At 45.4% G+C, this 18,292-nt stretch overlaps 1 protein-coding gene across 3 annotated transcripts in view; it reads right to left on the bottom strand.

Annotated features, from left to right (window-relative positions):
- The window catches only part of Npr3 (natriuretic peptide receptor 3), a 64,779-nt gene extending 47,212 nt beyond the window's left edge, over positions 1-17,567 (bottom strand). For 2 of the 3 annotated variants that reach the window (XM_057789590.1, XM_057789593.1), the window contains exons 1-2: positions 15,529-16,325; positions 5,544-5,666 (exon numbers count right to left, since the gene is read on the bottom strand). In XM_057789590.1, coding sequence (XP_057645573.1) covers positions 5,544-5,666; positions 15,529-16,282 — 877 coding nt within the window. In that variant the 5' untranslated portion in view covers positions 16,283-16,325. Of the gene's footprint in view, positions 1-5,543; positions 5,667-15,528; positions 16,326-17,246 lie in introns of those variants that run through there. The other variant, XM_057789594.1, reaches the window with a different exon arrangement.
- Positions 17,568-18,292: the final 725 nt, after the last annotated feature.

The raw sequence follows: 18,292 nt of genomic DNA, 5'->3' as shown, positions 1-18,292 counted from the left end.
GCTCCAAGTTGACTTTCGTGTGCATATATCATCTTTGTGGCAAAGCGTTATAAATTCAATCCCTCCTCTTATATCTGTGTTTGACTCTCCGCCTCACCTGAATTCCTGCTGTCTGAGTTCTCAGGAAGGCGAGGTGAGTGCAGCCACAGTTGCAGATGGGATTGTGCAAGTAGCTTCCCACTCTACACCTTTGGAGACGGTGGTGAGGAGGGTAATACGACTAGAGAGAAATGCCAGTAAATGCCGTGAAAACATCTGTAGGACAATACAACTGCCTACTCTCTACTTTTTAAAAAAAAAAAAATCAGTTTTAAAAATCCCTTCAAACACTTTCATTCCCCCATGTTGTATTATGTGCTGAACTCTTGTGGCCATAAAATTTGGGCAAGACTGGGGATAATTCTGAGGGCTCACCGAGACTGAGACTTTTAGTAATAAGAGAAGAGACACACTGTCAACTATGTTTTCTAAAAGTACCAGTGAAAATGGATGCCGGCCTCTAGGGTTCTCAACATGTGGGTCGCGACCCCTCTGTGAGTCACATATTAGATAGCTATCTGCAAATAAGATATTTGCATTACGATTCATAAGAGTAACAAACTTACAGTTACAAAGTAGCGGCGAAACAATGTTCTGGTTGGAGGTCCCCACATCATGAGGAACAGTATTAAAGGGTCACTGCTTAGGAAGATGGAGAACCCCTTCTCTAGAACTGGCATACAGTCTGTGTGAGGGGCTGTAGGGAAAGCCGGATGGTAGAACCTTTAGGAATTACAACTCTGATTATGGGGGTTTAAATTATCAAAGAAGACCCTCACAATGATACTTTGCAATGCCGGTTCAGGTGTGTCTGTCCACTGTATGTTTCCATTGGTCACTCCTGCTCTGAGGCAGAAGACGCTTGAGGGTCTGTGGAAGACGCAGTAAGGCACCACACAACATCCACCATCCCTCCCCACTTACAGAATCTCACACTGGTTTTTGATATTGGGGAGTCCAACTGAGAACGCAGATTCTGACCTGGTTTTTACCCAGGGGTAGCTATTCTCAAACAACAGGAAGCTTGGCTACCCCTGGATAAAAACCAACAAAGAGAGCAGAGTCACCTGGAAGGATCTCATATCTGCTGTCCTTGACCTAGCTTGACCAGCATTAAACCACGCCCCTGCAGCCCCGGCCACAATCTTCCATAATTGAAAATGGACACAGGAAACGTAAGAAGCTTGTAACAGTAATGACCTTCTTGACAGATCCCTAGCGTGAACCTCCCTCCTCCAGAGCTCTTTCAGGTCAAAGAATCCTCTACATCTTCACCACTCTAGCTGGGGGACTACTCGCTCGCAGGTGTGATTCATAATGCGCGCAGCCCCGTAGGGTGGATTAGCTGAGAGTGGGTGGCCGCAGCAGCAGAATGTATCACACGAAATAAAACTAGCATCAGAGAAAAGTTCAAAAACTGTACAGTTTTTAAAGTCCCATGTGCAAACAAACTAAGACTAACAATCAGAGTGGCAAATATTTGTTAAATAGTTATTATGTTTCCTAAGATGGGGGGGCATTTAACACACATTCTCTCCTGTGTTGACTTGTTGCTCAGCCTGGTGTATCATTCCAACAGACTAAGGCTGCAAGGGAGGGCAGGTTAACTCACTGTTCAATGACCAAGTTAAGCTGTTGACTCATAAGTCTTAGCAGAAAGACAGTATAGGGGTCAGTCTCTCAGGCTTACTGATCAGAACTCAAAGTCTGAGCAAATGTACGGTAAGGCGTAAAATAACGCAGATTTAATCAGAAACATCGAGAATTCATTGTGATTTGTGTGAAACCATTCTGAACTTAAAGAAAATAAAACTGGAGGTAAAGAGATGGAGGTTAAGAGCACTGGCTGCTCTTGTGGAGGACCTGAGCTTGACTCTCAGCACCACAGGGTGGTTCACAACCAGATGCCTTCTGCCCTCTGTGGGCACACGTACACATGCCAGGCAAACACCCGCACACATAACATTAAAGATGTAAATCTAAAACAAAAATAAATAAATAAAGAGATAACAAAAACTTGAATCCGTAGACTAAGGTTTTAATGTATAAATACATAATTTAAATATAAAGACATATGCATGAAGTCTATGATTTTTGCAAGTTTTCTGTAAGTCTAAAAGTCACTGGTTGCTCAAGCTAAAGCAGTCAGTTTGCCCAGGCATAGTATCATACACCTTTAATGCAGTACCTGGGAGACAGCCAGCGGATCTCTGTGGGTTCAAGGCCAGCCCGGTCTACATAGAGAGTTCCAGGATAACCACGGATACTCAGAGAGACTCTGTCTCAAAAAAATAAGTCCCCAGAACTCACACAAAGGTGGAAGGAGAGAAACAGCTCCATAAAGCTGTCTGAGCTCCACATGCACACCACAGAAAGTATACACACACACCCCACAGCAAGTGTACACACACACACCACAGAAAGTTTACACACACACACCACAGAAAGTAGACACACACACACTACAGCAAGTGTATACACACACACCACAGCAAGTGTACACACACACCACAGCAAGTGTACACACACACACCACAGAAAGTAGACACACACACACTACAGCAAGTGTATACACACATATCACAGCAAGTGTACACACACACATCACATCAAGTGTACACACACACTACAGCAAGTGTACATACACACATCACAGCAAGTGTACACACACACATCACAGCAAGTGTACACACACACCACAGCAAGTGTACACACACACCACAGCAAGTGTACACACACACCATAGTAAGTGTACGCACACACACACCACAGCAAGTGTACACACACACACCACAGCAAGTGTACACACACACACTACAGCAAGTGTACACACACACTACAGCAAGTGTACACACACACATCACAGCAAATGTACACACACACACCACAGCAAGTGTATACACACACACACTTAGAATAATAGATTAAAAATTTAACTACGGAAACTTTGCTTATGAATAAAAATATAAATTCTGATGGAGATATATTTTGCAAAATTGATAAAGGATATACCAGTACAGAAAATTTCATCATTGTCCAAAACTATAAATTGGTAAAACCTCTGTATGAGGAAATTTGCCAATTCCTGTCAGTGTTTGCATATAGCAACTGAGCCAGCATTTGCACTTCTAGGAATTTATATTACATAATATATAATATATGTCTAACTGGGTGACTATAAGTGTATATACGTATCAGACTAGTCAATGTGCTGTTCTTAATAGCAAGAGGCTAGGATAGTATTAGGAAATAGAGATTAATTAAAGATGTACTAGGTAGTTGTACCATAATATGATCATTTTATTGAAAAATATTCTTGTGAAATATACATACATATAATAGACAAAAATATGTATCTCCTGTTTCTTTAAGATATATACCTCTAAGAAATTGCAATTTAACTTTTTATCTGAGTGGTAGAATTTTAGCTTGTTTTCTTCCAGTTGTTTTTATAGATTTTCCAAATTTTCAGCAATGCTCGCTTATTATAATAACAGGGGAAAGCAGCACGTTTTATCCGCAGACATAGGAATCCTAGTAGTAGCCTTTATTATTAGAACTGTGTGCATAATGCATGTAAATGTGCTTGTCTGTTCATAGCACGCGTTCTTACACATTACCTTAAATTCTGTTTTTCATCATGTAAGACAGAATAGATGTTTTCCCTTTAACCTGTTTTGACCCCTGTGTTAAAGAACTCAATGTTGCAGTCCCTGGTATTATGACATTCTGTTCTCAAGTCAGTAACTGAGGACAACATCCTGCTTACCAGAAAAGAGGGAAAGACTATAAGGGTAGCGTGTAGCATGAAATACTGCATTTATCCTGCAAGCACCACATGGCCGGGGCTATCCATTACAGGAAGCAGCGGTTAGTTCTGTTTCATCAACTTTTCTTTATTCCCCAGAAGTGTGTTATATTATCTGTATATACACAATGATCACTGCTTAAGTAAGCCAGGAAATGGGGGCAGGAAACCACAGTGAATGTTTAAAGGTTTGGATCCTATCTAAATAACTATACATCATCAGCAAGCTCTCGGAAGAGCTGTGTGGCCTTGAGCAGTCAGTGTATATGTTTGTAAAAAAAAAAATCCTCAAGTGTCGACTTCCGAGACTGTCCTAACTACAGTGGGAGGAAAGGGCTTTGTATTTGTGCTCATAATGAGCCCCTTAAGCTTCCTTCCATTACGTGGGGGCTGGGGACATGACTCAGTGGTTAAGAGCCCTGGCTGCTCTTCCAGAGGACCCAGATTCAAAACCCAGCATCCACGTGACTTACAAGGGTTTGTAACGCTAGTTCCCAGGGTATCCAATGCCCTCTGTTGGCATTTTTGGACACTGCACACATGTGATACACAGACATGCATGCAGGCAAAACATCAAGATACAGATAAACAAACTTACTTTATTTTAAAAAAAATTGCCGGGCGATGGTGGCGCACGCCTTTAATCCCAGCACTTGGGAGGCAGAGGCAGGCGGATCTCTGTGAGTTCGAGACCAGCCTGGTCTACAAGAGCTAGTTCCAGGACAGGCTCCAAAGCCACAGAGAAACCCTGCCTCGAAAAACCAAAAAAAAAAAGAAGAAGAAGAAGAAGAAGAAGAAGAAGAAGAAGAAGAAGAAGAAGAAGAAGAAGAAGAAGAAGAAGAAGAAGAAGAATTTTAGGGCTGGAGAGATGACTCAGCGATTAAGAGCACTGACTGCTCTTCCAGAACACCTGGGTTCAATTCCCAGCACCCACATGGCAACTCACAACTGTCTGAAAGTGCAGTTCCATGAGATCTGACACCTTCACAACAATGCACATAAAATAAAGTTAAATAAATCATTAAAAAAAAAAAAGAAAAAAATTCTACTTAAGAAAGGATTAACATGCAGTAAGCTACAAGAAGGGAGGGTTAGGAACAAAAACTTCCAAATGCTTTTGTCTCAACTTGCAGTGTTCAATATTCTATTTCCTATTGTAGCCTATAAGAAACACACACATAATATGAATAAACAATATATTTACATATTATTTTATTACCAAAAGATTTATGATGCAATAACTATGTGCTATGTGCTAACTATAGCACACCTTGGCATATTCTATCCTATAGCGTATAGGATAGAATTCATATCCTATAGTTTGAATCTGTTCCTGCTACCTAAAATTCTATCCTAACTCACACTTAAATTATTCTGGCAATCTGTCATGACAAGAACATCTGGTGCCGGCATGTATGTTCCCATGGAGTTAGGAGTGGACTATGCTGACCCACGCAACATTTCCTTGACACCCTCGGTACATGGCGTCTTTTGCTCCCACTGGGTTCTTGGAAAATATGAAAAGCTTGAGAAACTATGAGGCACTGTGGAAGTGCTCAGGATCATAAAGTTTCAAAATCAAATACAGTTCCCATGGTAACTGAAATCACATCTACGGACCTCACTAAAGCTTTTGACTCTTCCTCACTCCTCTTTCTGACACTTGAGCAGAGCTGGAGAAGCTAGAAGCGGTTACCGTAGGAAGAACTGTTGAAGAGCTCGATGTTGAAGAAGGCATAATCTCCGCTAGTCATGCCGTGTCTGTGCACTGCCAACATGATACTCCGAATGGTGTCTCCGCTGGCACACATGATAACCACTGGGGAGAGAAACAATGTGTGAGTCACCCAAACACAACAGGCCAAAACAACCAGGCGACCACAGATGCAGACTGGGCGGTTTATATAGTCTTGAATATCTCCTTGTAAACTACCTAATTCATGGTCGCCACTTATCCACAGGAGGTACGTTCCCAGATCCCAAAGCATTCCCAAAAGTTGGGTAGAAAAACATACCATGTTTTTTTTTTTCCTAAATATACATACTTATGATAAAACTTAACTTCTAAGTTAGACACTGTGACAATAGTAATAATAATAAAGCAAAACAATTATAACAATATACTACAACAAAAGTAACTTAAAACTTAAGAACTGTTTGCTTGCAGAAATTTTCATTTAAAATTTTCAAACCACATGGCTATGGGTAGCTAAATCCCAAGATGAAACCGGGGGTTAAAGGGAAAGGCACAATAATTTTAACTTAGCGAAACTTAGCAAACAACACCCCAACCAAAGGATAGGAAGCAGAATCACTTTGAGGACACAGACACAGCAGCCTCCTGATGGAATACACAGAAGGCCAGAAATATACAAACGGGCAAAGTGCTTCTGGTCAGGAGGAAGCAGCAACAGATCCAACCCAGGTGATGGTAGGATACGTGACCCACCCACACTCCTTAAAATACAACTGAAAGATCTTCTGTAAGGTGACATTTCACTTCAGGTCTATAGTTAGATAGCAGGATGTGTTTGCATTAAGACTCTTGCTGTCAGGACCACTACTGCAGTTGTTTATGTAAACACCCTTGTTCTTAAATGTTTTGAGAAAGCTGGGGATGTGACTCTGTAGTCCTTGCCTAGAATGCCCACAGCCATGGGTTTGCTCCTCAACTCCACACAAAAATGGGTACAGCATGTACAGCGGTAATCTCAGTGCTGTGTGGACCATCCTCAAAATCTGAGTCCAGATTGCATTCAATGAGACTTTGTCTCAAAAAAAAAAGAAATGAGTTTAGTGATACAAAGCATGATCCTGTTAAATTGTTCTCAAATGTTTCATAGCATAATCTTTGTATTGTCTTTCTAATTTTGTACATACATATGTTTACACAAACATGTCTCAATAGTTAATGTCTCAATAGTGTTAATCCTAGACACTCAAAGGTCAAAGAATCAAGTCTACCTTGGGCTATATAAGGGGACCTTATCTGAAAATCAAATAGATATAAATCGATAAGGGATGTATAGGTAAAAGGATGGTTTATTGATTATTAATACATTCCAGTGCATGCAAGACTGAGGCAGGAGGATTGCCGTAAGTTTCAGGGCAGCCTGAACTACATAGTGAGCTCTAGGCCACCTGAGCTGCATTGTGAGACCCTGCCTCAAAAATAAACAGATGAAAACAGACAGGGAACAATGATGACTGCTTCTCTTTCTTAATAACACAGTAAACACCTTCTCCGGGGAAAGCAGTGGATGGGATCAGAGAGAACATTCCTCTGGCAAATCAGCCATGAGTACACACCTTCTTCTGTGCTCATTTACAAACATTATTTTGAAGGAGGCCCAACACAGAGAGGAACAGAGACTAAGATCCCAGCATACACACACATTCGCTTTTCATGGTCTTTCAGTTTGTAGTCACGCCATCGAATATAAGCAGCTTTACACAGCTTTAAGAGATGGTTGCCCATGACCTAAGGGTGACACAGGCTACAGTGGAATGGGGACTTGGCCACTGCCCAGTCAATCCGCTGGTTCTTGGCTTGCAGGCACCCTGACCAGGAGCACTGTATTTGCCTCTTACACAGACTGCAAGGAGAACCTCAGAAGCCTGGGCACTGTAAACCGCCTTCTCGTGATGCATGCCAGCCCTCTGAGATATGTGTGCTCTTTGTAAAAGTTGAGGTGCTAAAAGACATAAAACAAATTGCAGGCTGTGAACAAACAGCCTTGCCATTCTGCATGGCAGCCTGGGCTCCTGTTGATATGCTGTTCACTGGGCGCGTTAGCTCAGGGTGGCAGGCTATGACCGACATTTATAACTACAGAAAGGCTTCGTGCACAGGGTAGCAGCACCTTAGAAATCATGGTTTGGGGACACAGCAAAATTCCTGAACCCCATAACAGTGAGAGTAGGTGTTGTTTCTTTTGGAAATATAATTATACATTTGGGATTTTAGAAAAATCCCAAGATGTCTCAATAAAGAAACTCTCAAAGACACTCCTAATTACTAACTTGAGCCCTCATTGTAGATCAAGCCCCTTCAATGGGAAAAAATCACAGGCCGAGTATCTCATAAAATAGCCAACAAGAGGCGAAGGCTGGGCAAGTTGGAAGAGCATGGATTCCAAGAGTGGGTATCTCCAGGGGAGTCCATGGAGCTCTGATTGGCTGTCTACTAAGGATCCCTTATCAATTTGTATCAAGTGTCTAGAGTTCAGTGTGTCTCAAAAGCCTTATGTAGACAACAGGATTCTGCTGGCACATTGGGCACCTAACCTACAAGGTGTTTATAAACAGACTGTCAGAGCTGTGGGTGGCTTAAGTTCCATAGGGGACAAGAATGATCATGAATACACTTGTGTGGATATCTCCTGCATCTAGGTATGCTAACTGGGGAGCCAAATTATAATCAGTGGGATGCTACAAAGGAGGAAATAAGAATCAGAGAAGCAGCGGAGGGGGGTGATTGAAGCATCCAAAGGTACAGGATGTTGACCCTAAGCATCCTTTGTAGAGCCATCCCTGCCCTAGGATAAAACAGACTGCACGCCGAGGCCAAAGAATTAGCACCCCAAAGTCCTAGACGACCTGGTTTTCATGGTCCTTATGCTTTTACATTCCTGCTTTTATCTTGCTTCTCCCCCTATTTCTACCACCGCTTCTGATTAATTTTTCCGATTGTGGCTGAGCAAGTGTGTCAGAGAGCAGCACTCATCTACCTGTTTAGGCTTTGGTTCTTCTCAGTCCTGACCATTTTGTATTGAGTATACGGTTTACTCCCAAAAGGAAATCCTCTTGCCCAAGGTCAGGTGCGGGGCATTGTTTCTCTCAGATAATCCAAACCCACAGCACATGCTGTCATCTAGTTCTAGTTTAATAGAAGCAAGACTCTAATACCACCAACAAAGCACTCAGAATAAAGAACCCTCGCTTTCCAGGGTGTTCCTCGATCTTTTAGGGTTATCTCATTCATGCCTAACTGAACTGTGGGTACGTTTAGCAAACTTTCCTTTGTATGGTTTATCAAAGACTTGAAATGTTTTTTTTCCTGAGATAGTTTTCTGTTTTCACTCATATTCCATTGTTTTATACAGTAACCAAATTACACAGTTAATAAGCATAAGTGACATTCAGTACAACTGTGGGAATGTATGGAAGCGTGTGTCACCCTCAGGAAAACTTACCAGCTCCCCGGACCTTCCAACAGCAGGGTCTGCCGATCCTCCTACACAAATGGACGTCAATGCAGACAACTTTTTTGATATCAACGTGCATTTCAACACATAAATATTAACTGGTTTTCTGTTTGTTTTAGACAGGGTCTCTCTGTGTGACCCTGTCCTGTCCCAGAACTCACTATATAGCACAGGCTGGCCTGAAAACCAAAGATGTCCACCTGCCTCTGCCTTCTGAGGGCTGGGATTAAAGGTGTGCCACCAAGCCTCGCTTTAATACATAGATATTTATTTGAGAACAAAATATTAAACCAGGAAAAAGGGGATAATGATATGATGCTAAGTGTTCTCAGTAGCCAGATTTTTCAACCTATACCCACTTTAACTTGTGACATTAGGTGTCATCCTTTCCCTTCTGGGGGCCACACTGTCCCCCATAAATGGTTTCTCATTATCGCAGCATGTTCTCATAATCAAAGGGGTTAAGTGTACAGGAGTGGCTTCAAATGTTAATTAAGGAAGATAAACACATTCCAGGGGTATCCACACACACATTAGGGGAATCTCCTTTCCCCACTACAACTACAATGAATTAGCACTCCCATCTCTCCGGGGGCTTTCGTTTGTCCTCTCACTAGTCCCAGTAAGACGGAAAGTAGTGAATTATCTTACTGGTGAGTCTGGAAGAGCAGGAGAAATGGAGAAATGTGCTGGGCTCTTTCTCCTCCTCTGAGATATCTCCACTTGCACACAACACACTGTGGGCTACAGTAGACACGTGGGCAAAGAGTTGGCTGCTCCTGGCAGAGGACTATCAAGTAAGCGACGCTCACCGTACCTACAGCTGAGGGTGAGCAGACCCTTTCGGCAGCATTTTAAATGCGTGCTCTCCAACTAGTCTAAAGGAGCAGTAAAAAGGGCATTTCCCACATTCCCACCTGACTCTTACACCCATGTTCCATGTAGGGCTCTACTGAGACACAGGAGAAAGGAGCTGCCGCATGCAGGCAGGGCAGAGTACACCATGAGCTGCACACTGAGAGTGTGATCCTAGAATTGAAAAAGGCAGTGGTACAGGCTGGAGAGCTGGCTCAGTGGGTAAGAGCACTTATTGCTGTAAAGGTCCCAGGTTTGACTCCCAGCACCCACATGAAGGCTCATCACCTCCTCGGCACTAAGGCACCAGGCACGCGTGTGATGCACAATATACATGCAGGCAAAAATGCATACACATAAAATAATAGGAATAAATCTAAAAAAAAATTTAAATGTGATAGTAATTTTGGAGAACAGCCAAAATAAATCCGCAGGCAAAAGGCATTTTGGGGCAAAAAGTAGGGGACAAGATGCATAGAGAATCAGCCAGGTGGTCTAACATCAAGTTTAAAATGCACAGTAAAAATGAAGGGGATAAAATCATCAAAGAAATAGCTTAAGAAATTTCCTTAGGATTAAAAGACATGAGTTTCTGAGGAAAGGGGGCCTCCCAAGCCCCAAGGCAAAATACTGACAGCAATGTGTGCGGTGGTGAAATGCTAGACCACAGAGAGCAAGGAGATTCTAAGATTTTCCTGGGTGGGTGAGGAATTATAAACACTAAGTCTGGAATGTAAATCAATTCAAACGAACAGCAACTTCAGAACCAAGAAGACAATGGGGTCATTCTATCAAATTTTGAGGAGGAAGGTTATGTATAGCATGCATTTTACCATTATCTATGAGGGCAAAAATGAATAAAATCTCAGCCGTGAAACATTTCAAAATGCATCTCTCATCCACCCTTGGTCAGAGATGCCCTGGAAGACGTGGTCCACCAACACGGGAGCATCAATCAAGAAAGGAGGGCACACAGGAACCAGGCTCAAAATGATAGGTGACGGAAGCCTTGGAAAGACACTAAATAGAGAGCTCAGAAGGATAATAGCACAGGATGCCAGGAAAATGACTAAGCTGAAAGAAGTCAGGAGCCTGGCGTGGAGAATTTACAGGCGATGCTAGCCATCAGTCCATAGGAGACTAAACAAACAAAGGGGCTTTTTTTTTTAACATGGCCCCAAGTGGATCAACTGTGAACAACATTTAGAAGGTAATATAAATATCAGTTATGACTACAGAGCTCAGCAAAAAAAAAAAAATGCTTACAAGATGCTATCAGAGGAATAAACAAGGGAAACTCTTGCGTGTTGTAGTTAGCAGATAGTAGATGTTAGCAGAGAACTCGGCTGTTCTCCACTGGCATTCCTGCAGACAAAACCTAAAACCAAAGAAAAAAATCAAAAGTAGCTTATTATTTGGAGTTCCAAAGTCAAATTGCTATAGAACATCCACACGAGTCAGAAATGAGGCCTCTGGTAAGTCCAAGACAGGGAGGAAGTGACAAGAGACTTTCTCCTGATAAGATAAGTCATTTTCTGGTCTTACATAGATATGTACCTAATTTGGATAAAAATAAAAATCTAATTTCTTCCTAAGGCAGGTTTTTCTGCTTCTACATTACAAAGCAAGGGATGCTGTTTACAAAAGACAGACCACACCCTTATTTCTCCTGTTTGCGAAGCTGTAGCCACCCAAGGGCTCTTGTGTTTTCTGCACTATGGACTGTAGTCCTTTTCTATGCTGCTACTGTGTGCTAGGTAGCTTTATGATGGGTTCTTGGCTTAAAAATTCTGCTGACAAATTATTTGGTCATTTACACCAAACTACTAAAAAATAAGTTGTTCTTGTATTCATTAACTATTTCTACCTCTGTATTCACTATCCAGGCCCAAATAAACAACCTAGCCATAACTAAAAGACTAAGACTCGTTTTCATGCAAAACCATTGTGTATAGATCACTTCAAGTTCTGCATCTCTGAACAACATAAACAAAAGAACTATACCCTTTCATTGCTTGAAACAATGTATTTCTCTCTGTTCTTTTTATAGTAAGTGTATCATTTCATCTGATATATCAAGGTCAGAAGTCAGCTGCATAAATGAATCCAGTAATAAATAAAAAGCATCTGTCTGTTGTTTGTTTATACTTTGGGACAGCAGGGCACATTCTATAACCCTGGTTGACCTTGAACTCACAATCCTTTTGACTCAGTTTTCTGAATGCTGGGATTACAGACACGTACTGCACACCTATCTAAGATCTCGTTTGTGTGTGTGAGTGTGAGTGTCTGTGTCTGTGTGTGTGTTTATGCCACAGACATCTATTTCCTAAAGTGTTTTTTAGAATATTCTTAGTAGCTGGAACAGACAAATCCTAAGTGGAAAAGGCTAACAAGACTTAGCCACCTGCCTAATGTATCATCTTGTCCAGTTTCTGTTGGAATTTCTGGTGAAAAAAAAAACAATAATGTCTCCTTTACACTCAAATTTTTATCTGGAATTAAACACAGAAACTTTACAAAAAGACTTGGATATTCAAAATTTACTATCCAGTGTTCTCTGCCACCCTCCCATGTATATAAAAAATTGGCCACTATCTTGGAATAAATACAATACATGATCAAACAGCCCCTTGTAAAATCTCATCTCCCGCTCCCTACTTCTTGAAGCTGCCTGCAGCTAGCATTGATAAACTCTCTATTGTCTCATGCCTGAGAGCTGAGATCGACTCTGTGTCATTACCTTAGCCACTAGTATAAATGAACGCTATAAGAACACTTAAATCACACTTGCCCAGGTATATCTATTTTAAGTATATTAGACTTTTTAAAGTTTTTCAATTATTGACTTAGGTGGTAAACCCTAAGAGATAAGAATCATTTGGATTGTGGGAGGGTATGTTTGGTTGGTTGTTTGGTTGGTTTTTCATTTTCCTTCCTATAGGGCATCATGTAGCCAGAAAAAAATTAATTACATTATTACTGAAATAGTCACAGGTCACTTTTAAACAGTGAAGATATTCAGATATCCATAATTTGATTTTAAAGTTAAAATGTTCTTTCTAAAAGAGGAGGTGGGAAGGGTTCCTAAGGACAGAAGATGCTCTGTGGCAGAATGCTATCGGCTTCATTTTTTACATTTGGGTAAATACACTCCAGACCTCAGACATCAACTGGAAAAGCCCTGATTCTCATCCAGCTCCTTGCTTCACAGAAGAAACAAGTTCCGAATTCAGTGCCTTGAAAAGTGGAAGAGCTGTGTCCTGAGGTGTGTGCTTCTCAGCGAGGAGTGCTTCCCAGGACCCCAAGACCCCAGGACAAAAGTGGCTTCCCCTTCTGGGTGAAGGCGATTGTTATCATATAGAAACAGCACCCACTTCAGTGAAGCCACACGTTTATTGCACGGATCCGCGTTGTTTCAGGGCATTCTGGGGGCTTAGCTCCTTAAACCTTCCCAGCATCCCCAAGATGTGGCTGTTACAGAAGCCTGCTTTACCTCAAGAGCAAGCCTAGGATACAGTTTAACAGCCCAGGATCCTGCCAGCTAGCGTGTGGCTGAGCCCCAAAACTCTACTGACAGCATACACTAAAGCCCTACTTAACACCTTGGCTATCCCAGTGAAGTAAAGCTTCAGATCCACAGGAAACATCCTGACAGCCTTAACTTTCTCTACAAAGAAAGGAGAGCAGCCTAAAAAATATTTTTATTTATATTTTGGAAAGTCTGTCATATCACTGTTGGAGACAGGTTTTAGAGAAAGAATCCTCCGCACGATCATAACCTTATCACCTGTAAGATGGCACACACCTGTCTAGCAACTTTCACCACTAAACTGGACGGGGGAGGGGGAAACGAAGAGACCTGAGTGTATTTAAAAACAGTAACAGGGGCAGCATGCAAGCTACCTTTAAACCAGGACACAGCAGTTCCTGAGCCGCTCTCTCTCTAGCCCTCCGGGCACCACGGCTCCTAGAGCCCAGTGCAGCTCCGGGGCCACACAGCAGACAGATGGATCTGCCAGGCTTCTCATCCCAGGAGGCCACTGTGCCAAGGTCACCACCTCACTCGGTTCAACAAGGCAATGACAGGGTTTGCAAACCTGGGATCTAGCCAGGAGGAGGACACACCCCCATTCCCCGCCTGCCCTGGGTCATCTCCAGGTTTTTAGTGCCAGCACCGCAAGAGGCTACAGTAGCCTGAGGACTGAGAGTGGAAGGAAAGCAGATGTGGGTTTCTCGCCCAGCAGGGACAAATCTGCCACCACTTGACAGAACTTTCTTTCCTTTTACATAACCAGTACCCAGCCGGGGCACCTAACAGTGATTCTGCGCAGACAGCCTGGAGTTCTTATGGTCAAACTTGTCCTGTCCACACTGTCTACAACCCCTCTTCACTCTACAGGGCGTGCTCACTCGAGTTCAGAGTGGCCAAGTAGGAGAGAGAGGCCGCTGTGGCGCCACTCAGGAAGCTTTTCCTGCCCACCTCACCTGTTCTGAGTCCCCAAGCTTCATGCTACGCTGTTCCACAACAGGCAGGCACAGGTCCCCGGCGTCTGAACTGCGGACAAGCCTGATGCCTTGCTGGCTTGGGTGCGCCTGGGTCTCACCCGGACAGCAACCCGGGACATCGGAAGCTTTGCGGGGAGGGGGGAAAGGGGAAATACCGCGGATATTCCGAGCGCCTGCGCGCCAAGGGAAAGCAGAGGCGGAATTTCCCGAATGTTGTGAACCCCAAACAGGACACCCCGACTCACTGCCCTATGCGGATATTCTGGCTCCTTCAGCTATCTACACAACAGAAAAGCGGGCAGTAGCTTCACACGCACCCAGTAGCCATGGTCGCAACCCCCATACTGAGCGAGCTCCCTCTCTTTCTCTAGTTTGGCTATTGTTCCAAGCCCTCTGTTACTCGGGGAGAAAAGCCCGGGGAGGGGGACCCGTGGGAAGGAGGCTCCGCACAGGATCCTGCGCGTGCTCGGGTCAAGCCCAGCTCTGCGCTCTTTCAGAGTCTGGGAAGCCAACGCGCCTGGGGGAAGTGAGTGTCGCCGGAGTCCAGACACAGCGACGCACTTTGGTGGAAACCACAGAAGCTTGTTTATATGAGACTAGAGGGGGCTTGGACGAGTAACACAAAGAGCCTTTAAAGGAGATCTGGGGTCTGGGGAAAGAGCAGCCAGGGAAGCCAGGGGACCCCCAGGTAGTCAATAAGCTGCGCGCCACTGCTAGGCGTCGCCCTATAAGGGGGACGCGCGACAGCAATGGACAGAGTAACAAGTTCCTTGAACGCTTGGGACCCCGGAGCGGTCAAAGAGGGAAAATCCTTGGTGTTTGACAACACCTGTCATACTTCGGACCGCGTTAGCAGTAGGCTCAAACGTTCCCTCGGCCAGATCCACTTCCCCAGGACTCTCTAGGCACACCCCTTCCACCGCGATGGGCTACCCTCAACCCGCCCCTGGGTCAGGCAGCTCACACCTGAACGAGTCCCCGCGTACACCCTCGGGTCCTCGGGTTTCGGGGGAGGGTGAGATCTGCAGAAGGCTGAGCTGATGGGGTTTGGGGGGAACCACCTAGAACCAATAGGACGGAGCCAAGGACCCGGGTGGCGCTCCTGCTCACCTCGCTCACTGCTCTGGATGTAGCGCACGATGTCGTCCAGATCCAAGTCTTTGGTCTCGTCGAAATTGTAGGCAGACGTGTGCAAACCCTCCTCCTGGAAAACCTCGTGGACCCCCTCGAGGGTAAAGTAGCAATTCCTCTCGAGTTTGTCGTCGCTGTAGACCAGGGCAGCTCGGCTCCAATGGTGGTGGCGGAACAGGGCGAGCATCATCTCGCCCATCTTAGCATAGGCAGGCGCCACGCGCGTGAGGTGCGAGTACTCCGTGTCCTTGTGCTGGAAGCCGGCGGCCAGCGCTCCTGCAGACAACATCGGCAGGTCCCAGTGCGACGCCAGCCGGGCTACCGGCGCTGCCGCGTACTCGCACACCGGCCCCAGGATGAGGTCCGGCTTGGCTCCGCGCGCCGCCGCCACACGATCCACCAGGCTGAAGAGCGCACGATTGCCACAGTCCGAATCTTCGTAGGCCACCTGGAAGCGAGTGCCCGGAGGCAGTAGCCTCCTCCCGGTGCCGTTGCCCTCCACGCTACGCAGAGCGTACTCGATGGCCGGCTTCACCCGGGCCAGGGAGAACAAGTACGAATCGTCTCGGGGCAACAGCACAAGCACCTCGATCTTTTGAGCCGCCAGCGCCTCTCTCTGCCGGCGCCCGCTGCCTGGCCCGTTGTCCCTACCACCACCACTCGCGCCGCCAGCCAGCCGCGCCCGGGCCAGCAGCACGCACGCCGAGAAACTAAGCAGCAGCAGGGACTGCATCGTGTTGCCAGCAAACCCTCGCCTTGGCTGCCCGCTCGCCCTCTGCCCCCCGCCCACCCTGCCTCTTTCCTCCCCACTCTTCTCTCTCCTGTCCCTGCGCCCCCTTGGGCGCTCCGAGAAAACAGAATATCCCCTTGAGTAAAGCGCCAAAAGAAAGAGGAAGACTCCTCTTCAGTGTTCCTAGGTTTTCAAAAAAAAAAAAAAAAAAGCAAAGAAAGAAAAAGAAAAGTTCACCGAATGTAAACCTGTGCGTCTGTACTATACATATAGAGTTATTATATAGATTCTCTCTCCCTTTGCACATAGACTATTTGGCTTAGAGGTGGCTTTCTATTTGGGCGTTGCTAAGACTGCGTTTGAAGGCGTTATTTGTAAAAGAAAAAAAAGTTAGACTTGTCCAGGTGCTTGTAATTGACGGTGCACCTCCTTCGCGTTTGATCCCATTGATTCGCGCGGGTTCCTGGATCCATAGCCGGTGTTTAAATAGCGTGGCAGCGGCGGAGCGCGTTACCACACATGGCGAGCCGAGGCCGGGCTTGTCTCTGCAGCGGGTGGGGTGGGTGGGGGTGGGGAGGGGTGGGGGTTGGGCTGGGGGAGCCTCTCATTAACATTCTTACATCAGGGCTCCTCCCCGCACCCCTGGCCTACTCGCGGTTGCCCGGTCCCTAAGCCCCACTCCTTGCCGGTGCTCAGCTTTGGCCCAAAGCCGCAGCCGCCCACGTCTACACCCACGGGAGCCTTCGCGGCGCGGCGCGACTCTAAGGTCCCCGCCTCTCGCTGGCTCCAGTCTTCCTAGCCCCCATTAAAAAAAAAAAAAAAAAAAAGTATAGATAGATATTTGAAAGAAATGCGCGAGCACACATGCACAAACTCACACGCAGACACACACGCTACAAAAGGGGGTGAGGGTGTCTCCAAATTGGTGACTTCGGCGCAAAATTCCATAGGTCTCACTCGCTCTCACCTCTTTTCTTGCTCCCGCCTCGTTCTGTCTGGATGCGCCCAGTCCTGTCCCGCACCTGACCTTCCAGATTCCCAGAGCAAGGTCGGAGAACAAGGAACAAGGTCCCAGTGCCAGAAGATTCATTTGCGGACCTAGTATGCCCATCTGGCCTGGGCAGTTTCCGAACCAGTCCTTCCCCCACCCGGCGTGGCTCCCCTCCCTCTGGGCTGCTGGGGCATGCTAGAATCACAGCGGCTGCAGTCGTCGCCTTGTCTCGGGGCACAGACCCCTCCGCAGGGTCACCGAGACCAGGAAAGCGAAACTTGTTGCTTCCAATGGTAAGTAAATGATTCCATTCCAGGAAGTGTCACGGAGCTTGAAAAGCATCCCCAAAAGTTCTGTTTACTAAGCCCCACGGGAAAAAAAAAAAAAAGAAGAAGAAAAGAAAATCTTCCCCAGAGAATTCCTAAGTGCCGAACAGCAGTCTGCTCCAACCCCAGTGCTGGGAGATCCAGCCGCTTCTGCTCCAGAATTCCTGAGATTCTGGGATGGCCAGAAAGGTCCTGCTGGGAGACCCAGTTTTCCCACTAGTCACAACTACCACAGCGATGCAGACGGAGTGGAAACGCTTGTGGGGGTGTCCGAGACCAGAGGCGCGGCGCGCAGGACCACGCAGCCGCGCAGGTCCAAATGGCCTGAACCCTTTTTTCGTGGTCACGCAGCAAAGACATTTGCGATGGGAACAGGCTGTTGCACAAGGTAGTTCTGACACTAAAATCCCGCAAATGAAAGTTAATTTTAAAATGTTTAAAATGTTCTTTCATTTATCTGGGCGTCGGTGCGTGCAGGAATTCTATTAGTCTAAAACGTACGCCCTCTTTCGGCAGAAACTTGCACGCGATTCTTCACTGCCCAGGGCGCTTTTTTTTTTTTTTTTTTTTTTTTTTTTTTATTCTGAGACCCCAAAATGTCTTTGCTCTCATCTATGACTACGAAATGGCAAATTGAGGCGTTCGGGGACATGGCAACTCCTGGCATCAGCACTCTCTCCACCGTCCTTTCTAGAA

The sequence above is a fragment of the Chionomys nivalis genome, chromosome 15 (assembly GCF_950005125.1).
Source record: "Chionomys nivalis chromosome 15, mChiNiv1.1, whole genome shotgun sequence".
NCBI classification, from domain to species: domain Eukaryota; kingdom Metazoa; phylum Chordata; class Mammalia; order Rodentia; family Cricetidae; genus Chionomys; species Chionomys nivalis.
This window is presented reverse-complemented; position numbering and strand designations above follow the sequence as displayed.